The sequence below is a fragment of the Ictalurus furcatus genome, chromosome 24 (genome assembly GCF_023375685.1).
Source record: "Ictalurus furcatus strain D&B chromosome 24, Billie_1.0, whole genome shotgun sequence".
NCBI classification, from domain to species: Eukaryota; Metazoa; Chordata; class Actinopteri; order Siluriformes; family Ictaluridae; genus Ictalurus; species Ictalurus furcatus.
In genome coordinates, this window is record NC_071278.1 from 7,867,587 (window position 1) to 7,894,770 (window position 27,184).

The window sequence follows — 27,184 nt, forward strand, 5'->3', positions numbered from 1 at the left end:
AAGGTGTCACACAAGAAAAATCTCATGAAGGGTGAAAGCAAAGAGTTCTGCAAAGATCTTTGCAACCTTATTGTTGCAAAACATATTGATGGAATCAGATACAGACATATTTAAAAACTTCTGAATATTCCAGTAAGCACCATTGGGGCCATTATCCACAAGTGGAAGCAACATCACTCCATCATCAACTGGCCACAGACAGGAGCTCAAGATTTCTGACCAGGGAGTCAGAAGAATAGTCAGAAAAGTAGCCCAAGAGCCAAGGACCTCTCAGAAAGAGCTCCAGAAACACTTGGAGGCAGCAGATGCCATTGTTACAGAGAAAACAATAGGCAATGCACTCCACTGCTCACGCTCACCCCACAAGACTCCATTACTAAAGAAAAGGCATGTCAAAGCTCATTTAAAGTTTGCTACACCTCATTTGGACAAGCCTATGAAATACTGGGAGAGTGTAGTCTGGTCAAAATGGAACTTTTTGGCTGTCATACTACACACCATGTTTGGAGAAGAAATGGCACTGCACATCACCCTTAAAACACTATACCAACAGTGAAGTTTGGAGGTGGAAGCATCATGGTGTGGGGCTGTTTTTCATTGCATGGTACTGGCAGACTTCATATAATTGAAGGAACGATGAATGGAGCCTTTTACTGAGAGATTCTTGAGAAGAATCTGCTGCCATCCACCAGGATGATGAAGATGAGACGTGGGTGGACTTCCAGCAGGACAATGATCCAAAGCACACTATAAAGGAAACTCAATTGGTTTCAGAGCAAAAAATCAAGGCGTTAGAATGGCCCAGTCAGTCACCTGACTTGAATCCAATTGAACAAGATTTAAAGACAATATGTTTAGAAGAATGGGCCAGAATCACACCTGAATACTGCGACCGATTAATTTCTTCATACAGGAAGCGTCTTGAAGATGTCTTTACAAACAAAGGCTTCTCCACTAAGTATTAGATACATTTCAGTTAGCTTGTTCAATACTTTTTACCTGTGTCATTACTCTTTATTACACATAACTTCATTTATGGAATTTAATGTTTGGATTTCTTTATATGTGCAGATTTCTTGTGTTAACACCGGACTCTGGTGAAATTTTCATGTGAATAGCCTCATTGGAAATATATTTAATGAAAATTTTTTTTACGCATTCAATACTTATTTCCCCCACTGTATATGTGAAAAACAAACGAAACTCTAGAATGAATGAAAAAGTAATAAAGCACCATAGTGTCAAGCCTGCCTCTGTCCTTCCTTCTCTTTGCCCGACTTTGATCTTTTTGATTGACCTAGTGGCCCTGGAGCAGTTCGAGTGGGTCCAGTGCCACCGTCCTGCATCCCTGGAGGAAGCGGTCTGGCTGGCAGAAGACCACATGGTGGCGTATCCTGGGGCAGGAGATCCTCTCCCCACTTCACCTTCTGCTTTCTCTCTCTCTCACCCTCGTGTCTTCCACTCTTCTCCCCGTCCTGTCCCTGTACCGGCGCCTCGACGACCTGTTACCCCCCCTCCCCTTCTGTTCCCTCTTCTCCACAGGCGAGGACCACCGACACTGCAGGTGCCAGAATGATGCCTGATACCGGGGTATTGGCATTGCAGGGACCCGGGGCTCTTCCAGGACCAGTGTCATCAAGCCGGGATGTAGCACATACCGGTGAGTGTGCAGGGGGGTACATACCAAGCATTTTCAGGCTGTAATCAAACTTCGATCCACCAACGCTTGGTTCAAGAGAAGACATTGGGGAATGCACGTTTGGTGAAGGTGAGGTTTGTGCACAGGGATCTTCACGAATACCTGATGGTGCCTATCGTCATTCAATTTCAAGGCCAAAACCATAGAGTAGAGGCGATGGTTAACCCGAGCCTCACCCTTCCACAAATTCTGGGGACAAATTGACCAGGGTTTGACCAAGTTAGAGTTATTGCTGGTCAGCAGGTCCAGCCAAATGCTGCGCTCTCCCACTCCCATTTTTCGGTAATTCATGATAGGTTATATCGAGTGACGCAGGACACTCAGACGCAGGAAGAGGTCAACCAATTGTTGGTTCTGCAGAGCCGTCAGGAATTGGTATTCCAGGCGGCTCTAGAACGAAAGAAAAAGTAAAAGCACCGGAGTGTTAAGCCTGCCTCTGTCTTCCTTCTCTTTGCCCGACTTCCAAGGTTGTCACGGATGCATTTTGCTAAGCATTTTAAATTGAGGTTTCAGAAATAACTGGGGGAACAAAGGATAACTAAGGTTACAGTCAAACTCTTTTAGTCACATTCCTATAGCATATAGTACTTTGTACTATAGCACTTTGTTTTGTAAAATTCAGTAGGGTGGATTTCCAGAGATGTGTCCTTGCCGATATTTGTTCACCACTGACAATCCAAGTGAATGAGTACATGTACAGTGGGGTCCAAAAGTCTGAGACTACTAGTAAAAATGCTTCTACAGGGTGTCCCAAAAGTCTCCATACATAGGGGAAATGAACGCTTTTTTTTTCACACAGCCTTTAAGAATGCCTTTGACAAAAGAAGAACATATTGAAATAATTCTCATTACTGGAATGGGAAGCTGTCACAAGGTTGTGATGGACTGTAACAGGAAGCACATCCCACAGGAAACTGTTAGCAAAGTTATTAACAAATTCAAAAAGACTGGAAGTGATGAGGACTAACCGAGAAGTGGACACCCACGAACATCCACTGGTGAAGGCATAACCGACATGGTGCTGGCAAATACAGTCCCCTATGTATGGAGACTTTGGGGACACCATGTATTTTGTATTCTTTTCTAATTTAATTAAAAAAAAAAAACAATTTATATGATGAACTTCAATAAAAAGCAGAAGCTTAAAATTATTTACGTAGTAAATAATTACTTTCTTAGTATTTGGTATGTCAGCCAGTAAAAACTGGTGATCCATTTTAGATCAAATCCAGTGGAGTATTGTCTGAACATGTGCTTCAATGGAAGGCATAAAACTCAGGGAAAGTCTGACCTTTTGAACAAACGAGTTAACATGGTCACTTTCACAAATATGCTTACATTTATATAGTGACCTAGAAATTGTTTCAATATTGAATATTCATGAAACTAAAAAAAAATTATTATTTTATTATTTTATTTTTTTCAAATTTCTAAAACAGTCTATTTATTTCCAGTTTTAAATAAAACAAACAAACAAACAAACAAAAAAACCAAACAAACAAACAAATGTTGGACCTCACTGAATGCGCAGTTCGCCTATAGAGTTTCAATCTGCTGAATTATCATACCAAGGCAGAGTGGCACAGGGTAATTCCATCTCCTCACCGGTCCTGGCATACATGTTATGTGAGCATTGCCCTGGATAAAAACAACAGAAGATGCTGTAAATACAATTGCATACATTTTCATACTTACAGCACCCTATTATTTTGTACAAACTTTGTTTACGTAAGAGACTTTTCAGACAAAAAAAAAAAAAAAAAACATAATGAAAGCTGCTGAAGCTGAATGATTTTGCTGCAGAAGTCTCCAGAAGAACCGTGATTGGTTCTAAAAGATGCTCAATAAAACTTATAGATCATTTCCCTATAAAGCTGTACCTCAGACTGTTTTTTAAATCAAAGGGTCATCACACCAAATGCTGATTCTGTATCATTTATTATTGTTCACTCCTCTTTATAGTATTTTTTAAATGTAGAAACATTTAATTGCATTATTATTTGAAGGCACCTTTGTTCTACAGCATTTATTTACTTATGCACAGTACTCTCTCTCTCTCTCATATATATATATATATATATATATATATATATATATATATATATATATATATATATATGTGTGTGTGTGTGTGTGTGTGTGTGTGTGTGTGTGTGTGTGTGTGTTATTAAATATATACTGTAGAAGTATATTCAAATTATTCAAATAACAGTATCCTTAGAAAAGGGTGTAGTATCACCTGTAAAGAATATCCCTGTTCACACTGAAACATAACTACATCTCCCACCATGTAGCGGTCTCCCACTTTGATACCATAAGTAGGAGTCTGAGGCTCTGGACAAGAATCAAGACCAATTGCTGTGGACACAAAAAAAATATATATATTTAAATATGATTTAAAATTAAATTCACAGTGTAATAACAGAAACAGCTATGGCAACAAATAGATGAAGAATGTTACATAACTACAGGGTTAGATAAAGTGTAGAAAGTTGGTTTTAAATTCTAGAGTAAAACTCTTTTGAGTTGAATTGAATACGTGCTGTTGCTTTATTTTATAGATAAACTAGTGGCAGGTTGTTGTGTACAGCAGGTGCAGCTCTCCCAGAACTCACATACAGATTATCTGGCTATTTTGAGAGTAAATTATAACTGACTTGGCTGTCACTGTCCTATTTCCATATATTTCATTTCATGCCAAAGAAGCCTACAGAGGCTAAGTGTTGTCACTAGCTGTTATTTTATCATAAAGACATCTTTAAATGGTCTACTAATAAAAAATCCCTGAGAGAACAGATGCTGCTGTCATTCCACATAAATCACTGGATGAGGAAAGAGGATTGCAAAGTTTTGGTAAAAGAGGGACTATTAGACCATATTTATATGGTTCATTCTCTCAGCAGTACTTTGGTATTAAACATTGTTCCCACTAATGCATCATGGGTAACACATAGTTAAAGTAGAAAGTGAGTTAGATTTTTTCACATGCCACAGGTGTTGAATTGCAGTCTAGTCTGCACCCGCAGTGTAGATTTTTAATAAGAGATGAGTGGATGGATCTCAGTGGTGGGTATGAAGCTGCCCTCTGGTTGTACCTGTGTATTCCAGATGGAAGCCTGCTGCTGAAACACTGATGTCAGATACAAAGTTCAGGTAAAGGTTGTTGGACGTGCTGTTCAGCAACTGAGGAATGGTTGTCCCTGAAAGAAATGTAGCAATATGTTTTACTCTGTGTACAACGTATTGATTGCACACACACACACACACACACACACACACACACAAACACATTTGCTATGCTGCACCAAAATATAACACTAACCTTAACCTCAGTAAATTTTGTAAATAAAAACCAAGAAAGCAGTTTTCCTAATGGGGACCAGGTACAATAATTGTCCCCCACAAGGTCAACATTATCAGATATTTACTCCCTACTAACATATAAAATGTCATCCACCCACCCCAACCCCCCCAAACACTCACGCACCCATACATCCAAGATAGGGATGAAACGGTTACCAGTATCACGATAAAATTCCCAGACAGTTAGTATTACCATGTCACATTTAATTATCATTAAAACCGTGCGCAATTATCGTGATTTGTAAAACTTTCATAAAATGCTGTCCACACACCCAGCATGAGTCTGACGCAGGCGCAGCATGCAACATTGTTGATTTTTGAGTGTGAAAACATGGCGGAAGGCAGTGACAGCACTCGGGAGATTTTCCAACCTTCCCAGAGGACCAAATCCGAAGTGTGGTCATATTTTGGATTTTATAAAAATGCTGAGGGAAACTTAATAGAAGATGGTAACCCTGTCTGCAGAGCTTGCCAGAAGAAAGTCACTGTGAAAGGGGGTAACACGTCCTGTTTAAATGATTTCAGTGTGTATCAGAACTTTTTGTACATTTTCAGTACATTTTAACAATACTGTGATAATACTGATAACCGTGATAGTTTTGATCACGATAATCGTGATATGAAATTTTCATACGTTACATCTCTAATCCAAGACATCCAACCATCCACACAACAAACTAATCCACACCCACAACCACACCCACCCCCATCACACAAGCTTAACATTCATGATACAGCTAACACCATTGTTCATGTTTGTGTTTTTTATTTTAAATAAATACCATTGTTTCTGATTTGTTTTGTGGTTACTGATTGTCCTCGAAATTCATCACTGGTTTGAAACAAATCAATAGCAACAAAAACCCTAAAGAAATTATTTTGATAAGTAAGTAAATAAATAAATAAACAAACACACACACACACACACACACACACACAATATATATATATATATATATATATATATATATATATATATATATATATATATATACACACACACACACACACACATATATATACATATTGCTGTTCCAGGAAATGGAAAGAATTGTAGTGTCCACATTTTAAAATACATATTCAAATAGTAATTTAAGTGTATCTGATTCTTATTTAATGGAAAGCAAGAGCTGCACGGTTGTGGGAAAACATGGCCTCAGTGATCACTCATTGTTGTATACTCACTGTGCATTAGCATTAAGCAGATAGTTTAATTTCCTGGATGCAGTTTTGTGAAAACAAAGCACAGTTTAAGGTAAAAAAAAAAGTCATAATGCCCACCCTTGTTAGTATATCATGACAATCCTATTACTAACATGTCACCATGCAGTGGTTAAGACCTACAGGTTACCAGGAGAAACATTTCAGAGAATGAATCACTCTGTGAATTACTAATCCACACAAGTCAAGGACCTGAATGAAGCATCACTACAAGGTACAATCTCTATATTGAGTAATTTCATCTGAACTATTCTGAAGTATCATTGAAACTATCTCAACTATTTCGTGCACTTCTGAAATCAGCTGTCACTCACTGACAGTGAGCTTCCTGTTCTACATTAGCATTTTGTCCATTTCACAATGGCTGCCAAGTATTATAGCCACGTTAAAAGGCACCGTGGGTCAGCGCTTGTACATGCAGCAGCAGAGTGGAGGCTAGCATTGTTCCTCACAGTCAGATAAAGGTGCAGATCCCAAAAGACCTGGCTAATCAGTGTATCCTCTCCTGCTGCACCCATTGACTGACACACATTGATAGCTTACCAGGGTCCTGGCATCAATGTGCTTGCACTAGTCACTTTGTTTGTGAACAAAACGCAAGCAGTGCAACAGTCGGCGGTGTCTGATAATAGCCCCACCAGTAAAGAAAATTAATTGGCCTCTCAAACACAACATGATGGTTGTAAAAAGTTAAGCATCTCAAAGGTTTGGCTCTAATAAGAATAAGTTGGTCTGGAGGCAAGATTATTTTTGGATTTGTAGGCTGATTTCATTAGAACAAAAGCGATAATGAGAGTCTCATGATCAATTCTTCCACTTACAGCAATTATGTGTTACTCAAACAGCAAAGATTAGAGAGCTATTTAGAGATCACAAAAGGAAGAAGCATAAATGCACTATGTAAGTCAAGGTCTCGCTTGAAACTCACTTGAAACTGCTTGCTCCAAATTGAATCTGTGTAAAAGCATGTTCTTACCTGAATAACTGCCCAGTCTGGGTGCGTTGTTGTCAGCTCCATCATAGAAATCCAGAGAATCCCAATTGTGTTCAGTGGCAAAACTCACCACTTGGATCTGATAAGAAGGACAAAAGTACATGAACTTGAATGCAATGCCACGATCAGGCCCTAAAAATTACAAACACATGACTGAGCAAACACAATTCTAAAACTAAATGAAAAGATCAAGCTACATCATGTCCTCTACATTTGCAAATTAAACATTTGCCGCATACATATTTAATTAGATACTAATAATTCCCTTTAGTGAAGTTTCACTTTTTACACTGCTGTATGTGCTACTGACAGTGTAAAAAAAAAGGTTCATTTGAAGGACTTGCTTCTTCTCTCACCTGGATTCCAGCTCCCTCGGGCACTGACACCTTCCACACACAGTTTAGATTGTTGTCATAAGGTTCAGGGTAGCCTGGGGACAGGATGGTGCCCTTACGTGCCATTAAAACCCCTCCGCATGGCACTGTCAAGGCAAAGCCCCAGAGAGAAGTGATCAGAACACGTATTAACACTGCTTTAGAAATGACTGCAACATACAGTGGTGCTTGAAAGTTTGTGAACCCTTTAGAATTTTCTATATTTCTGCATAAATATAACCTAAAACATCATCAGATTTTCACATAAGTCCAAAGCGAACAAAGTAGACAAAGCGAACTTCCACAAACATGTGTTATGAAGATCAGACTTTGACAAATCCCTGTTCTTTAAATAAAACAGGGCACTCACACACCTGATTGTCATCACGTTGATTGATGGACACCTGACTCTAATTTCACCTTCAAATTAACTGCTAATCACAGAGGTTCACATACTTTTGCCACTCACACTTTTCCACAATAAATATAAGTATATTTATGCACATATATAGAAAATCGTAAAGGGTTCACAAACCACTGTAGACATAGGTCTGTATTGCAGCAGGACTGGATTTTGATGACTAATTGAAACCTTATCAAAGTGAAATGGAAAATGAGAGTGTCTTCTCCAGGATGATGATTAACAAAGATGAAATAATTTTTAAATTTAGGAGGGAAAAAAACAGGCTCAATTCTGTGTAATGTTATTTTAGAAGCATACATACCAGTAGGTATAACGAATCAGAAACATACTCATGTCTGGGAAATGCTCAAAGGCAGTAACTGGTAAAGTAACTTGTATTGACTTGAATAAAGCATTCGTTTCTGCAAGGAACCCCTACTGATTTTTGAAATAGACATTTACATTTCAAACAGACATAAAAAATGTTTGGAAGCCCATGTGGGTTGAAGAATATCATGTTTCAAACTTTTTTGCCTGATCATTTTGCTCATTCACGTTGCACATTTCTGAGAATTTATTTGGCACTTTTGAAACCGCGCAATTCACAATTCAAACGACATTTAACAGAGTGACATATGTCTGTCTCCCAATGGAGAAGCTAGTCTAGGCAATTTTCCCTGTTTGTTGAAGCCAGAGAGTGGATCAGTCAATAATAAAAGCGTGGGCTGCTATCTTACTTTGCCAGGACAAATCTTTTTTTTAATACCCAGCCTTGGTATGATGCTATCTGTCAAGGACAACCCAGAAAAATCCAGAGGTCAGAGCCAATCACTTTGTTTAAAGAACTAAGAACAGGTCAGGACATACTTGTAGATGTTAGAGACACAGACAGGCAGTGTGTGTGTGTGTGTGTGTGTGTGTGTGTGTGTGTGTGTGTGTGTGTGTGTGTGTGCGTGTGAGTGAGAGAGAGAGAGAGAGAGAAAAAAAAGAGAGAGCTATAGAGAAACAGTGTTAGAAGACAGGATATGGAGAAATGCTCAATATATCTAGCCAGTTGGTCAAATTATTAAAGCAATTCAGTTCACAGCAATTTCTGGCTCATTAATATTTTAGTGCTGGTATACAGAATGCATCATGTGCACAGGTAATCACAGGAAATCTCTGCAGTTTCTGAACTTGCGGTTGAAAACCAGCAGGAATCTAAGTAAAACAAAGCAAGGCCAGGCACATGCCATCCTGTAAGAAATGCAAAGGGAAGACAGCCAAGACACTGCTAGGAAGTACAAGTACAAAAATGTCCACCTAATTAATTAAAAATGAGGGTGCTCTGTCAAAGTTTGCCTGTTCACACACCCACGTCCCGTTCCACACTTTTTAAACCTGACTAACTGCACAGTTGAGGGGAAACACTGTGCTGGTTTGCATTAAGGGACTTATGTGCAGTGTCCTTGGTTTCTCTAGCTTTAAGCTTCCTAGCTCTGAGCCTGCTTCCATCTTCCTACTAGAACTGCTTCGATCTTCCTACTAGAACCCTCTACACCTCAAGACTGTGAAAGTGCATGTTAATTTTTAAGTGCTCCAGTTCTCTTCTTGATAAGTTCTAATAAATGCTGTAAACCATATAAGATAGTAACTGAAGAGATGATGTGACACTCACCCATGCAGGTGGGCAGGGTGTCGTTCCACTGTGCCAGGGCATCGGGAACTGTTTCACAGCGGATAGCCGTGGAGCCTTGCAGAGTGTAGCCTGGGTTGCACTCAAACATCACAGCTGAGCCCACAGAGAAGTCATTACCAACCCGCCTGCCGAAGCGAGGCTCGGGCACTGAGCTGCACTGTGTGGCACTGGTCCGTGGTACGGCTGCAGGGCACAGCAAAAAAAACAACTCTATTATCCAACCAAAAACTTACATATACATACACACACACACACACACACACACATATATATATATGTATGTGTGTGTATATATATATATATATATATATATATATATATATATATATATATAGGGTGGCTGTGGCTCAGGTGGTAGAGTGGGATGTCTTCCATTCACAGGGTTAGCGATTCGATCCCTGGCCCACATGACTCCACATGCTGAAGTGTCCTTGGGCAAGACACTGAACGCAAGACACTGGCAGCTCTGCTATCATTGGTGTGTGAGTGTGTGTGAATGGGTGAATGAGAAACAGTATAAATCGCTTTGTAGAACCGCTAAGGTTAAAAGGCGGTATATACAGTGCCCTCCACTAATATTGGCACCCTTGCTAAATATGAGCAAAGAAGGCTATGAATTTAAAAAAAAAAATGTTTTTATTGTTTAACCTTTTGATCTTTTGTTCAAAAAATTCACAAAAGTATTCTGCTCTCATCAAACAACTGCAAACAAAACACAGGTTAACAAAAAATATCTTTGTTAAATATAGGTGTGCAACAATTATTGGCACCCTTTTAGTCAATACTTTGTGCTATCTCCCTTTGCCAAGATAACAGCTCTGAGTCTTCTCCTATAATGCCTGATGAGTTTGGAGAATACATGGCAAAAGATCTGAGACCGTTCCTTCATACAGAATCTTCTCCTTCAAATTTCGAGGTCCACGCTGGTGGACTCTCCTCTTCAGTTCACCCCACAGGTTTTCTATAGGGTTCAAGTCAGGGGACTGGGATGGCCATGGCAGGACTTGTTGATTTTGATGTATGTTTTGGATCATTGTCCTGCTGGAAGATCCAACCACGGCCCATTTTAAGATTTCTGACAGAGGTAGTCAGGTTTTCATTCAATATCTGTTGACATTTGATAGAGTCCATGATGTCATGTATCCTAACAAAATGTCAAATTGCCAAAAAGCTCTATTTTGGTTTCATCTGACCATAGAACCCGATCCCATTTGGCGCTCCAGTAGTGTCTGACAAACTGAAGACGCTCAAGTTTGTTTTTGGAGGAGAATAGAGGCTTTTTTCTTGAAACTCTTCCAAACAGCTTGTGGTGATGTAGGTGACTTCGGATTGTAGTTTTGGAGAATTTCTGACCCCAAGACACAACTAACTTCAGCAATTCTCCAGCTGTGATCCTTGGAGATTTTTTGGCCACTCGAACAAAAAACAAAAAACAACACTCTTCACAGTGTGTTGAGACGATATAGAGACACGTCCAATTCCAGGTTGATTCATAACATTTACAGTTGATTCGAACTTCTTAATTATTGCCCTGGTGGTGGAAATGGGCATTTTCAATGCTTGTGCTATTTTCTTATAGCTATTTCCCATTTTGTGAAGCGTAACAACATCACAGCTATATTCCTTGGCCTTACCCATTGTTATTAATGACTAAAGGAATGACTACGTGTTACCTCATATTTATACCCAGGTGTACTAAAGAAAATGTAAAATATCAATGGGAATATACTTCAAATATATTTTTCTCATATAAATTCATAAGGGTGCCAATAATTGCTGCATTCCTATATTTAAAACACACACACACACACACACACACACACACACACACACACACACCTGTGTTTTGTTTGCAGTTGTTTGATATCCATGACAGCAGAGTATTTTTGTGAATTTTTTTAACAAAAGATCAAAAGGATAAACAATAAAGACAATTTTTCACAGCCTTCTTTGCTCATATTTACCAAGGGTGCCAATATTAGTGGAGTGCACTGTAAGTGTAGACCATTTACCATATAAATAAAGCACATCAGGGTGTGCTGTTATAGGAGATTAATCAGTCCTGGGGTGGTGCAATGCAAATCGGAGTTACCATTATCAGAAAGAAGTAAAAGTACTGTTGCATAAGTGTTGTTTCTCTTACAGCATAACAATTTGTCAATGATTACAATTTATCATTGACTAAAAAACAACCAAAAAACCATTTATAGTTACATTACAGAACATCAGTGAGACAACTTAATTCCTTAGTTCACTTAGTCTTCTTTATTATCTCTCTCTTGATTTAATAAGGCAAAAAAAAAAAACCTGCAACCTTTCATGAGAAACCACTAAACACACACTCCTCTAATCAAGAATTATATAACCATTAAATATCAACCTTTTTAAAAAAAAAAAAAAAAAGATCCGTGTATTGTTCGCTTCGGTGATGTGGACTGTCTCCCGGTGAATGAGTTGTTACTATAGAAACAATATTGTATTCAAATGAGCGCATTAATACAAACCTGTAATTTGAATTTGAGCTGTTATTTCAATCAGAGCTTTCATTACAGAAAACGAATCAACACCTTCTGACCAATCAGACTGAAGAATTTAACAGTGCTGTAGTATAATCTTCTACATTAATGAATTATTGAGACAAGATAGCTCACTTGTATAGTGAGAGAATGTGACATTATTTGAAGGGTACCTTACACATTCATGAGCCTTTAGTAAAGCTTATAAAAACTATCATTCCAGACTACCATATTCATAATTATTTTATATCTTACAAGTTATTAGTTTCTATACTAAGTTATTAGTTAAAGGCTCATGCATGAAGCTTTAACAAGTCCTCTGTTAAGCATCCACATGTTTTTTTTTAAAGTTTTCATTAAGTGCATTTATCTCCTTCGCACACGAGCATGGAATTGAATACGCTGGAAGTGAATGATAGTGGTCCTTTTCATTTTTCATAAAAAAGTACAGTTACATACAATTTTACTTATGTAATAAGTAACTTAGTAATTTTAGTGCTTACTAATTTTACTTAAGAAGCACATATATCAGGTACATTAATTATTTTCATGTCCTCAAAGTGCTAATTGGTCACCTAATATAAATGGATAGAGGACACGTTTCATTTCAAAGCAAAAATATACTAAAAACTGGCAAGACCGATAATGAGGTTCTCACTTTCGTATAAAGACAGAATTATTTCTTACATTAAACCTCTAATATCTATTTACTAATATTGACATACACCTTCCATTAAAAAAAAACATTAAAAGATGTATACAATGCTTGTGAATGTGTTATGAAGGTATAGGAACCAGGTTAGTGAGTGTTAAAAGCTTTAATTGAAACTACAGCACTGAAGCTGCTGCTCTTCAATAAAAGAAATAAGTGAGGATTTGTTTCCAACATAAATGGTGTGGTACTGTACATATTTTCAATTTAAGAATATGTGACCCAAAGGAGCTGGAGACTGATGAGAGTGAGATCTGTTGTCATTTCACCTCCGCAATTCCACTTCAGCATATCTTTTATAGAGAGACAGTCCTGAAATCACCCGTCAGTTATTAAGGGAACAACCTTGAGAGTGTGAAGTCAACGCTTATTTTGAAAAGATCTTTTTATTTATTTATAAATTTTTCCCCCCCAAAATATTGAACTACTGTAGGAAATATATAATGGCACTTACGAAAAATGAAAAGCTTTCTTACATTCTGCTCCACTAAAATACTACATTTTAAGCTATCTACCTTAAATGTAAACATATCATGTCCTTACACAATGAATATTATCTCAGTTGTCCCTAAACTACTGTATTTCTTAGAAAATGTAACACAGTGACAAAACTCAGCGTACTACAATTTTCCTACGGCCAGATAACGGATTTTTCTTCATCTAAATCAAACACATTTAAAGTGCACCTATTATGGTTTTTCAAATATTACCTTTCATGTAGTGTGTTATAGAGCTGTTTGTGAATGTAAAAACATCTGCAAAGTTTCAAAAATCAAAGCGCATGACAAATGGACTTATTGTCTCCCAAAAGAAGGAAGCGATTCTGAACAGCTGAATCGAGTTGTTAGTGATTCCAGACTTTACTTCCTGTACTAACCTACATAGGTTTGTAACAAAAACCCCCGCTTCTGCTTGCGAACAGATGGAGCTGAAACAGGATATGGAAGTGGGTGTTTCCTTTTCGACCCACACTGACAGTGGTAGACCAATCACAAGAGACGTCCCAATCTGACCAATCAGAGCAGAGTATACTCTCTGAAAGGAGAAGTTTAGAACAAATCCTTTGTGATTCGTTTGTGACACTTTGGGGGGGGGGGGGGGGGGTAATGCTGCAGTTTAAATTATGAGCACATTAAAGTATTTTTTTGACGTCGGATGCATGTAAATCTATTGTATGAGACCTTTAAAAGAAAATTAGGCACATTTCAAAACCATAATAGGTGCGCTTTAAAGTGAAAGTAAGTGCCAGAGGCAGCGAGAGCTTTTAACAGAATCCGCACAGTTGTTTGACCAGTGAGTAGCTGGGAAACAGATTAGCGTCCTTGCCACAAATCCAGCTGAGTTGCAGGTGACTGAGAGCAATGTTTCCAAACTTTACACAACACAGTGGAGCAGTGAAGAGAGAAGATCTGCAGGGTATTGCTAAGTCCTGGGTGGCTTTTTTGGAGAGATTTAGGAAAAGAAAAAATGTACAGAAACCTAAGAAATCTTATAATTCTAAGAAGCTTCCAAGTAGATGTGAAGTGTTTGTTGAGCAGGGCAGCATCATTTGTCCCAGGAGTGCTGAGCAATGACTTCTTCCTCTTTGAGCATCATCAAGCGGTAGCTGACAAAACCCTTGTGTTAAGGCCTTCGAGGTTCAGCAAATTCCAGTTGTATGAATGAGATTATTTCTAAGAAAATTGAACAGCTTTGGATGATGATGTGTTGCAGCAGAAGCAATATTTAAAACTTGTAGTAAACAGTGCAAAATTATTAAGCTAAATCAGTTTTGCATCCTGAAATAAATTAACCTACAACTTTGTTGGCCTAATTTTCATTTTATGACTTTTCATGACGGTTATTCTTGCACTTCTGGATTAACCTGGCTTCACACCACATCACAACACCATCATATTTTACTCCTGTTATACCACAGCAATTTATCAGTGATTACAATATGATTTTTTAAAGAATGACAAATTATATATTTTTTAAATCCATTTTAGTTACATTTAATGTTGTGGAAGTTAGTTCCTGTTATCGCTTGTGTTACACCTCCATACAAATATGCTCCTTGTTATGTTACTGAGAAACTGCAAATCCGAAGTCCTCTGACCTGAAGGTTTTCCTGTGGCAGAAAACTTTACCTCTGACTGTTACAGAGCACTACAACTTTAGAATCCTTCCTAAAAACATACATAAAGCTTCAACATGTTATCAGTTACATGTTCTGTTTTTTATTGTAAAATAAGTCTTTTTTTTTAAGTCATTATTTTTGTTTGTTTGTTTGTTTCAACAAATATGTTTTCTGCCATATATGTCCCTTTGAATGAGCCATTACTCTGGAAACAATAGCATATTAGAATGGGTGCAGTAATATAAACCTGTGATTTGAATCACAGCTGGCAGTGTGCTTAAAATAGAAAATTAATCAAAAGTTCTTATCGATAGGAGTCGAGAATTCAACAGACATGTTGTACAAAACACTTATTTTTACTTAGACTTATATTTACAATGTATTAAAATACTTATATTTGAACAAAAATTAGACCAAAATTTAAATAGCTTTAAACTATTTAACATAAAGAAAAAATATAAGACAAGGCTCACACTGTTTCTTCCTGGCCTGCTGGTTAGGTAGAGATGTATGCAAATGCAGAACTGAAATGGAACATTTAATAATGTACAAAAGAAAACACAAAGCAAGGCTTCTAGAACATGTGGCAAGGTACAAAGATAAAGACACATGAACCATGAAACAAGAGTAAGCATAACAGTGTTAACAGAGCATAAGGTGATCCAGATAGACAGACCAAACAACGCAAGATAACCAGTGCAGTGCAGAGCGTGACTATATATACACAACTACTAATGAGCCTAAAACGTGAATCAGGTGAAGTGAAACAAGACATGTGACTAGGTGCAGTGGCTGATGGGAATCGTAGTCTCTAGTTCTCCGATATTTACATGACACTTCTGTATAGAGTTGTAACGGTATGAAAATTTCATATCACGATTATCATGACCAAAACTATCACGGTTATCAGTATTATCACGGTATTGTTAAAATGTACTGAAAATGTACAAAAAGTTCTGATACACACTGAAATCATTTAAACAGGATGTGTTACCACCTTTCACAGCGACTTTCTTCCGGCAAGCCATGCAGACAGGGTTGCCATCTTCTATTAAGTTTCCCTCGATATTTTTATAAATTTTATATTTTTCGCGCTCAAAAAACAACAATGTTGCATGCTGTGCCTGCGTAAGACTCATGCTGGGTGTGTGGAAGTTTTACAACCGCCAGTTTTACAAATCACGATAATCGCGCACGGTTTTAATGATAATTAAATGTGACATGGTAATACTAACTGTCTGGGAATTTTATCATGATACTGGTAACCTTTTCATCCCTACTTCCATATATACCTCTACTGATCACTTAATACTAGCGCCCCCGGCCCCCCAAAGACAATTAATATTTTATTATAATAAATTATACTTTTATAATTTTGAGTTATAAAATATATTTAATCATCACAATGGAAATACATTAAATTAGGATCGACAAGTCCCTGTCAATTAAAAAAACACCTTGAATGATGGCTGCACATTAAAATGGACTGATATGACAGATTGATAAAAGAGTATGACTTGTTTTACATCAGCACAATGATTTAAATATCTGCTTTTAAAATGCTAAGTCAATTCCCTGAGTTACATTAGTATGCCAGTTATACTGTGTTTAAATCTTACTGCGCTCGGCTAATGTCGCGTTGGAAGGATGGAAGCAATACACTCTGCATTATGGAGTAGAGCCCAGAGCAGTACTCAAACAATTTGGCATTAATGTGACATTTCTCTAGTTAGCACTAAAACATTTGCATTTTAGAGGCTACAGTGGCTGAATAAAAAAAAATGCAGAAATCCTTTGGAAAGTAACAAATATACTTACATTGTTGGTATGTAATTATGTCTGTTTTGTTTTAAATATTTGTACTTTACTTGAGTTGTTCTTTCACCTAACACTTTTGCCTTTTCCTCATTACATTAAAAGAAACCCTTTCTACATTTTCAAACACTGAATCTGACAGTTTAAACAGAGTTGATTTAAATTCCTAACAAATCTAAACTCTAAACAACTAACTGGTGTGACTTAATACCCATTACTGATTGTATTGTAACAGCTAGTGATTAGCATTCAGCTAGTTTATATTGTCAGCGTTATTATCATGCTAGCTAACATTTTAGAGATTATGAATAAAGCTGTTGTTAATTAGCTAATGTTTTCCCAGGTTCCTTGGTTCTTTGGTAAAGTGCCACTAAATTAACCTCGGTAACTATAACTAGCATTATTTGCAATAGAAGTCTTTGTTTTCTTGATTGATCTTGTACTTTCATACTTTTAGTAAATTTAAGAGTTTATACTTTTCTACTTTGACTTGAGCGAAGAATTTGGAGATGTACTACAACTTTTACCAGTGCATGTGTTTTAAGGAGTTGCAATTGCACTTTTACTTGAGTAAAGACATTGGGTGCTTCTACCATTTCTACTTGACAACATCATACTGTATATATGGAAGTCACAATTTTAGACAAATCACTCAGCCTTTAAATCCTTAAGTTTATAAATGAAAAAAATATAAAGACATCCATCCAGCTATTTACCATACACAAGGTTGTGAGGGAGCCTGGAGCCTATCTTAGACTCGGGGCACACCCTGGGAGAGGTGCCAACCTATCACAGGGCATAATCACACACACACATTCACACACTACGGAAAATTTGGAAATGCCAATCAGCCTACATGCCTACGCATGTCTTTGTACTGGGAGAGCAAACATGCTAACCACTAAGCCACCTTGCCCTCCATACACAAGAACATTTGTACATCAAACTTTTCTAGAGCTCCAGTGACTTCCACTGTTTACAAAGATGCAAAAGGTGTCAAAGGGAACAAAGTAAGTTCACTTCTTTTTGAACCATATGCAAATAATAATACACTGTTAAAGTTAAACTGACCTTGATACACAAAGTGAAAGCCTTTGGCAGTTTCTGGTCCAACAGTAGTGAATTTGATAGTTATCTGGTTTCCAGTACTTAAGGGCAATGACTCTCCTGTGGAAGAGAGAAAACACAAACAAGCCTCAAAACATTTCTTTAGCTCGGCTACAGATCTCCTGAAGGTGTCACACTTTACTAAACACCCTGCTACTTTTGCTAACTTGGCATTTAGCAATATCAAAATGGTGTTTTTCTTGATTTGTGGCTTGTAATGTGCATTAAGCAACATTGAAAAGGCTTAGCTAAAAATTGGCACCAATCTTCCTTGCAGTTCTAACATTTTAGTTAATGGCAGTCCTGTGACAATGATTATATTTTAGCCAGTAATGTGAATGAGTGGAAAAGTGTCCAACAGTTCAAATATTTAAGTGTGTCTTATAATCACTAGTATTCCTAGAGCTTTACCTGAGTGAGAGCCTGACAGTGAGGAGAGTAGAGGGGACTGCTGCGTGGGTCCGTCGTAAATGTCAACCACATCATTCAGAGATGTTTGAAACAGCACAAACTGACCGAATAGAACTGCAGCACAGGAAAGAAAAGATAATGACAAAAATGATCCATGCAAATAGCTGTTGTTGGCTTCAGACTTAAGAATATAAATATGCTCCCCAGGGCCGTTTTCTATGGAAGCCCTAAGCGGCCATGCATTTTTTCTTTCTTTCTTGTTTTCTCGTGATCTCGACTTAATTTTCTCTTCATATCGACATAAAAAAAAGTTGAAAATTTTAATTTGTCTGTGTACTCGACTTAACAATATGTTTTTATTGTTCTGGAGGAAGCAAAATCTTAGTGCAATCTTGCAGCATCATGGATGAGAAGATTCATTTTTACTTTGATCAGAGCTGAAATAGATCTATGTCTGTCAGTGATTGACAACTTCTATATTAGCGTCAGACATTTGAGAAGGGGACACCCCTCTCTTTTAATGCAGCGATAAAGTCCATCTCTACAGCAGACAATTATTAAATTTATGATGGCGATGGCGAAGATGCCAGCATGCACACAACACCAGTCTCATTCACATGGTGCGAGATTTTCTCCTGATAAAATGACAATAAAATGATAAAAGGAAAAAAAATGCTTTTCGTTATGTCAAGATCAAAAGAAAATTTAGTCGAGGTCATGAGAAAACAACTTTTGATATGTCGAGATCACAAGAAAATTAAGTCATGATCACAAGAAAACAAGAAAGAAAAAAAAGAATAATGCATGACCACTTAGGGCTTCCGTATTTTCCCTTAAACTGGAACTCTTTTATTCGACATAGATCATACAACAACTGTTTTACTGTTTTTATGTGTATATAACGCCATTTTCTTAATTAGAGCAGGGTATTTTGAGCTTAGCAGGCCTCTCCGAGGTACTAAAGCTGCATGTTTATTTAAATCTTTTTAATTGGCTGCTTCTTTGAAATGATTCTTCACTTGTTGCACCACTATACATGCTCATGGCAGTCTTATATGCAGTCATCTGCTTTGATTGCATCGGTCACAGAAAATCATTAGCTTCCTAGTCATTAGTTTTTACACTACACTGCTCTGGAAATGAGGAAAGCTCAATATGAGTAAAGCTGAACTTAATTTTGTTCCCTGCAAAGAAAATCAGGGCTTACAGTACATATTCTAAATATTGCACATTAGTCTATTATGTAATAACAATAGCATTAGCAACCTGACACCTGTGGGATTACATGCACTCATCTCTGAATAAATCCATCATGTTAAGCAGCCAGGCATTGCTGAAGTGCTTTATCTCACAGCCTAAAATGGGTGCTAAGAATTTGTGAAATATGTGAATGACACAGCAGGGGTTTGAAAGCTAATTGAAGCACACATATGTTTACCGCAGGCTGTGATGACACTGTGATGTTACTGGCTTAGAAATGCAGCTTTGAGAATGATGGCACACAGTAGTCATGATTAGAGGAATGAATTTGCACTTTAAGAGAATATAGATACACCATACACATATTTATATATACTGCGCGAAAAAGCTGGTCACTTGCACAGCCTACAGGATGTGAATATGGTTACTTAGCAACACTGTTACACTGATAAATGGAGGTGCTAAAGGCAAAAGTAGACTATACTAGATATCTATGCATGCATACTGTATACAGTATATCGCACTAAAACTAGGACTTTATTATTATAACCTCTTCTTTTTTTTATTTGCTGAGGAAAAAAAATCCTTTGAGCAATTTTTTGTTAAAAAAGAAATAAGAAGTATTTTTTCATTCACAAAATATATTTCAGCAAATAGCAATTTGTGTAGCAGAACACAACTTTATTCCACTCCTGAATTTCTGCAGTTCCTCAACCTAAAATACTTCACTGGCGTTCTTAATTCACTGGAGTTTTCTCAAATCAGGGAACTGTTGTTAATAGTTGACAAAACCAGCCACCTAATAATATTTTCAGATTTACTTCAGGTTTGTTACAGTCTAGAAAGACATACTAGCAGAACCTGCTGCAAAGTTGTCACGCAGTGCACTAGTCATAATGCACATAATGCACTGTAGTTATAAACATAGTTTGCATGGACTATATGGAGCAGCAGCTCTATAAATAAAAGTATAATTCGTTTGTGAAAATCAAGCCAATTTGTATTGCTTTATTTTGAAGCTAAGTAAAGCAGTGTTTAGGTCAAGCTACTTATATAGAGCAATACAGGTACGAGGGGGGACCCAAAAAAAAAAAAAAAAAGGTTATAAAATGTACAGCATTTCTCCTTTAATCTCCTTAAGTACTCTCCTTGTGATGCAATACATTGTCCCAGTGTTTCTCCCATTCTTGGAGACATTTCCTGTAGTCATATTTTGTCATCACATTTAGAGCCTCCTAGATTTCTTGCACAGTAGCAAATATTTGTTTCTGGTTAAAAACTCCTTGGTTGAAAACGCACCACTTCTCTGGATGTTTTTTCCTGATATTTTCCTGCCTAAACACTTCAATGTAAAATTGCTTAGGTGCACACACTGATTACACATGACACATTTGAATTGGGGGAATTTTTGGGTTCCCTCTTATACTGTATATTGGGTTTTGATCATAACACTGTTTTTCTGTCTGTAATATACTTTGACACCTCAACTTGAAGAAATCATAAATACCTTTCTCCAAAATGATGTGGAAAAGTTATAATTTACTTTTTAATCTTGCCTAGGCATTCTGCAAAGGTCACATTTGTAAGGAGCCAATTTAATAAACAGCGTTGTATAAACAGTCAGTTTGCCTTAAAGATCTAAAACCTGGCTAGTTACGTGTGATTTCCTCACACATTGAATAATTATCCCACTTTTGACAATTATTATACAGCTACATCCCATAGCCAAATGGACATAAACCTAATAAACAGAATAAACGACATTCTCCTGCTTGATTTGCCAGCCATCATCAAGATGATATCCAAGGCAGATGTTATGACAGCACAGTGTTCTCAGCTTACTCTTAGCTGCTGTTACCAACAACTTAACATATTTAAAACCAAAAGTATGCAGTACTTTGTGAAACAGATGTTGAAACAACTCTGACAAACAGGACTCATAAAAAGCTGAACGGTCTGCCATAAAAGTTTTCATATGTGCACGGCCTCTGTAGAGTATCCTGATGGATCATTTCTGTAGGCTGGGAGCAGGGGCTTGTGGGAATGTACTAACTATGCTGTTATTGATGGTGTTTCTATCCTCTGGTACAGCCAGCTGGAAAATGATATATAACTCAGTATGATGAGTCTGCTTGTGTATATTGAGTTCACCCCCCTGTGTGTTTGATAAGAACAATAGGAGAGATGTAGAGGCCCTTGCCATATTATTCTTGAATTTCACCACCTCAGAGGCTGTGGCATTGCCAAAACTATTACCTCCGCAAGCCAGAGAAAACAGTTGTGCTTGTTTAGGTTTCAACCACTTGCATACCTAACAAGCCAGGGATATGCTTGGGGGACACTAGCCAATTCAGAAGCTAAGTGAAATTATCCTGTGCAAATCAGTGGATTTAAGCAGTGTGTATTTCAATGCAAATAAAAACACAGGTCAAATTCTGAGTAAAGCAAATATCAACAATAATGAATTTCAGGAGTTAATAAAACGCAAAAGTCTGTGTTACGCATGTAACCCTGTTCCCTGAGAAGAGAACGTGAGGTTGCATGAGGTTCACGCTGTGGGAAGTGCCCTCGTGCGTGACCGGTATCTGATTCTTATGTGAAATCACGCCTATTTATAGGCCTGCCATGGTCAGGTGACGTATAATTTAAGCATGTGTAAGATGTGTAACATATGTAATGTGTTCTTACATGTGTAAGAACATACTTTATGAAGCAGAATTACCCTTGCCAGCATGCACTGCTAATAATTAGTACCTACATTTATTAATTTTTTTACTGATCAAAGTAACCACAGTCCCACCCACTTGGTGTTTATAGTTTTGTAAGACCGAGGTTGATGAATTCACAAAGTTCATCTAGATAAAGAGGTGAAAGTAACTGCTACCACAAGCAAATGTGCCGTTTTCATGTCCCTCAACATTTCCTTCTTCAGTAAACTGCCTTTTCTGCCCGGTGATTTTTACTGGTGTTTGGGCTGATCACTGCTTTAGCAAAAAACAGAACAGCATCTCCTGTACTGCTGTAGATGGTGATACCTCTGTATAAAGTGTAATCCCCAAAGCACACAGGTGATGAAATGAGCTAGAACATTTATCCCTGGGAAAATGTATGCGATTGCTGAAACTCTGAGCAGGACATGCCAACTTTAACTTAAATGCACCATCCATTCTGTCTATGTTGGCAGAACCTTGCTGTCAGAGAGTTTGGAGCCTTTCACAGAGAACGGGGGATCACATTTATCTACACCAGCCATGGGCCACTCTGCATGGATCGATTGCCAGTCCAGAGATCGTTCTAAACCCTTCATTTTCCTCCCACAGTGTCCATCTTTAAGATAATCCACCATTTAAACCCTGGCCACACTGCACACAGTCCAGATTATGAGAAATGTCTTGGCAGACCTTCAGAGGCCAGTTTTCAAGAAAAGTATATATGAGAAATCTCAAACAGTGAGAAATAAGCCCAGCTTATATTTACAAATATTACAAATATTTACAAAGGAGACTTCGCAGCTTAAGAAAAAAGAAAATAGTGTCCTCAAAACATTTAATGTGCCAAAAGGTGTCTCTTAGGTGTCTGAGTAGCACATAAATCTGTAAAACACTGTAAAAAAGTAAATGTCGTAAAGGAGGAGTCAGCAGGGGCGTTTGAAGTGATTTGGGGGCCCTAGGCAAAATATAGGAATAGGGCCCTCATTTCAGTGTTTTAACATTGATATTTAAATTTTCAGCGGCTAAGGATCCTGTGCTCACACTGATGCAGCCCGGGTTTGATTACCGGGTTTGAATCTCAGCCACTGGGAGGTTGCACTCAGTTCTGGTCCCAAGCCTGGATAAAATGGGAGGGTTGTGTCAGAAGGGCATCTGGCGTAAAACCTGTGCCAAATCAAATATGCGGCCCAATGATCTGTTGAGGCGACTCCTAACAGGAGCAGCTGAAATAAAAACAATTGTATATAATTTGCATTTTTAGAGGGGCCTTGACTTCTGCAAAAATAAGATAAACCTGAACATGATAAAGGTGAGTGCTGAAATAAACTCAAGAGATTATTAACAAACAGGAAACAGGAAGTGTGTGTTAAATTTCAGGTGAGTGGGACAGTTGTATTGTCTGGATTGTGTGCTCCTGAACGTGAGAATAAAACTGTTATCTCCAAATGTTTCACTGCAAAAAATCAACAGCAGCCAAATGGCGCATTAATAAATATTTCTTATTTTAGGCTTCACTGGTGAGACACTGGTGGATTTGTTAACTGATATTACCCTTAAATTATACATAAGGTTTATATTGACAAAGTGATGGATTGAATTTATCCAATTCAAATTCATAATTCATAATTGTCATGTTGATGCGTCAGCACAATTCTTGCAAAAATGTAAGTAAACAAAAAGGCAAAAAATGTGTCGATGCTGAACATTGTTTCATTCTCTAATGTTAAAATTTAAATAAAATACATCAAATGTGTCACTTTTTCCAATGTACTACTTTATATAAAATGGACAGTTAGACAAAGGCATGACAGGAAAACTGACTCTTAGTTGATTCTCATAACGTATTGTAAATAACAGTTTAGTTCTCCACATCTTGGAGGTTTAAAAGGTCCTGACATGCAAAAGAGCCAGACAGCTGCACACAGGATAGAGCTCACCATGAGGCTGCTCTTTCACAGAGATAAATACTGTGCTTCAACCCTCTCCTCTGAACCACACCGCTGCACGAGATCACACTTGTATTTAATACACTTTGACACTTGCTTAATGCCTCCTATGGAAATGAGGGCTGTAATTAAATTCACAGTTCGTCCACTTTCCTCAAGAGGAAAACTGCTTGGAAAAAAGGCATGTCTGAACCACACTGTCCTTGTTCCACTCTATTTCATTCTCTTGGGCTGTGAGGGAGCCTGAGGGGAGAAATGCATGGTGTCCAAAGCAAACTTTCTAATGTTTCTTACTAACAGTGTTCATGCAAGTCCAGCTGGACACACATCTTTCAACACTTAAAATATTAAATCAGCTCTGGAGATTTTGTTGTGTCACTGCTCACTTCAGTATCCACTGCTCACAGCATAATCTAGTCACTTCTACCATTACCTAAGAGCTTAAGCAAACACTCTCTTTTTGTTTCATCTCAAAACATGAACACCAGTGACCTACAGAGTGAGAACATCAGCCAAATTACACATGAATAAATATTCCTTATTTTAGGCTTCTTGATTTGCAGGTAGATATATATTGAGAAGAACTAACATCAGTAGGTAAGTAGGTTTCTCATTTTGCTATCAGTTTTAGCATGAGTATTGTTGAGTACCAATAAACATGTCCCTCGTCTAAAAAAAAAAGCAGTATTGATGCATCCCAAGTTTTAAGTTTACTTTAGGAATGGTTTAAATCCGAATTAGTACACTAGTCCCCCGGTCCAACGACATGCATTGTAGGCTGATTGGCATTTCCACATTGTCCGTAGTGTGTGAGTGTGTGTGCGTTTGTGCCCTGTGATGGGTTGGCACCCTGTCCAGGGTGTCCCCCGCCTCGTCCCCAGAGTCCCCTGGGATAGGCTCCAGGTTCCCTGCGACCCTGTGTAGGATAAGCAGTATGGAAAATGGATGGATGGATGGATGGCTAGTACACTAGTAAAATACATATCAATAACTGTATTTTATTTGAAAATAAACTACATGTTAAATTGATAGTACACTTTAAGCTTAAAAAAAAGGAAAATCTAGCTAGCTCTTTTCTATGCAAAATATGCAAAACTTAGGGTGCTCTTTCTGAGACAAGAGGCATCGTTTTAAACTGAGAAAGAAAAGCCATCCTTGCTATGCCAGTATTGGGATTCAAAATAAAGATTTCATCAAAACTACTGTGACATTCATTAATATGAATATGCGTAAAGAATGTTTTAATCTCTTCTTCAAATTCAATTTAAATTGCTTGATATGTATTCTGAACATATTGTATACTGATTAAAACTTCCTCACATAAAGGCCTAATAAATAATTCAGTGTGGACCTGAATATTTAGTATACTCAGCAGTACATATCTGAACCACATTATTACTGCTATATTTCAAAATTAAAGTGCCCCTATTATGCTTTTTCAGATATTAACTTTCATGTAGTGTGTAATATAGCTCTTTGTGAATGTAAAAACTCTGCAAAGTTTCAAAAATCAAAGTGCATGACAAATGGAGGTATTGTCTCCCAAAAGAAAGAATTCTCTATTTTAAAGAGCCTGAAACGAGTCCTCGGTAATTCCAGACTTACTTCCTGCACAAACCTATGTAGGTTTGTGACAAAAAAACCCCGCCTCTGGTCTTTATTGGCTGCTCGCAAACAACTTACACTTTGACCTGCCTTTATTGTTGTATCTGTAGTATCTGAAACAGGAGCTGTAAAGGCAGAGCCCTCTTCTGGAAAGGGGGCAGGGAGCAGCAACTCATTTACATTTAAAGAGACACTCATGAAAACAGCGTGTTTTTGCTTCCACCCAAAAATGGGCATTTATAGCATAGTATGATACATGATTCGTGGGGTATTTTGAACTGAAACTTCACAGAAACATTCTGGGGACACCTGAGACTTGTATTACATATTTACATTACTTTTATTACACTTATATTACTTATATTAGTAAAAAGAGGCATAATAGGTCCAATTTAACATTATTGAATTTTTAAATTAAGCTGTACCAATTAACATGTCTGGTTAAAGATATTTCTGTCCCACACTGTCTAGCATTAAAAATAAACTACAAGTATATTCAACATTTAGAATTATGCTTGTTGCAAACATTGATACATTTTATAAGGGTATATCTGCCCCATCTGATTCAACACGCTCAATATTTCCTTTTAATGGAATAATGCCATGGAGTATTCAGTAACCAAGCAGCAGATTTTCAGGTGTCATTACCAACTGCTCTGAGCATTGTTGTAATACAAATAGTCAAACTATTCATAGGCTAAGAACACTGCAAAATTCCTAGGTTATTATCAAGGTTCTCACCACACATATTTTGAGTGACTCAGAGTTGAGGGTCAATTACATCGTAGTTGATGTAAAGCTTAAGAGAAACTCCAGGCCATACACCCTCACACATCCTACTTAATAATGCCAAGGTCATAGCTGTAACCAGTCCTGTAGCTAATCATCAGACTGTGCTCTGATAAAGGACTCGTAGTCAGGGTTAGGATGGATGTGAGTGGGAAACAGGTAGACAGGTCCTATTACCTTTCCAAGTATAGCGATGTATTATATAATTGGTAATTGTCTGTTACTATGTACTTGTCACTTGACCTGTCTGGCCTTAAATGGCATCTAGCCTGATATAATGGAAGCCGTGGTATTATATACCAGTAGAGTCTGGAGTGTAGACTGAACAGTGTTAATCTAGGTCCAATATACACTAATGGCCAAAAGTATGTGGATGCGTGACCATGAGCCCCTTATGTGGGCCTTCCCCAAACTTTTGCCACAAAGTTGGAGTCACACGATTGTCTACAATATCTTTGTATGCTGTAGCATTGTAATGCCTTTCACTGGAACTAAGGGGCCCAAACATGTTCCAGCATGAC

General features: G+C 37.7%; 1 protein-coding gene across 1 annotated transcript in view; it reads right to left on the reverse strand.

Moving 5' to 3' along the window:
• The window catches only part of csmd3b (CUB and Sushi multiple domains 3b), a 321,277-nt gene that overhangs the window by 103,813 nt on the left and 190,280 nt on the right, over window positions 1–27,184 (reverse strand). Inside the window, exons 28-35 of the mRNA XM_053613516.1 lie at window positions 18,413–18,526; window positions 17,966–18,061; window positions 9,712–9,915; window positions 7,634–7,758; window positions 7,260–7,356; window positions 4,795–4,899; window positions 3,939–4,057; window positions 3,268–3,337 (exon numbers count right to left, since the gene is read on the reverse strand). Coding sequence (XP_053469491.1) covers window positions 3,268–3,337; window positions 3,939–4,057; window positions 4,795–4,899; window positions 7,260–7,356; window positions 7,634–7,758; window positions 9,712–9,915; window positions 17,966–18,061; window positions 18,413–18,526 — 930 coding nt within the window. The remainder of the gene's footprint in view (window positions 1–3,267; window positions 3,338–3,938; window positions 4,058–4,794; window positions 4,900–7,259; window positions 7,357–7,633; window positions 7,759–9,711; window positions 9,916–17,965; window positions 18,062–18,412; window positions 18,527–27,184) is intronic.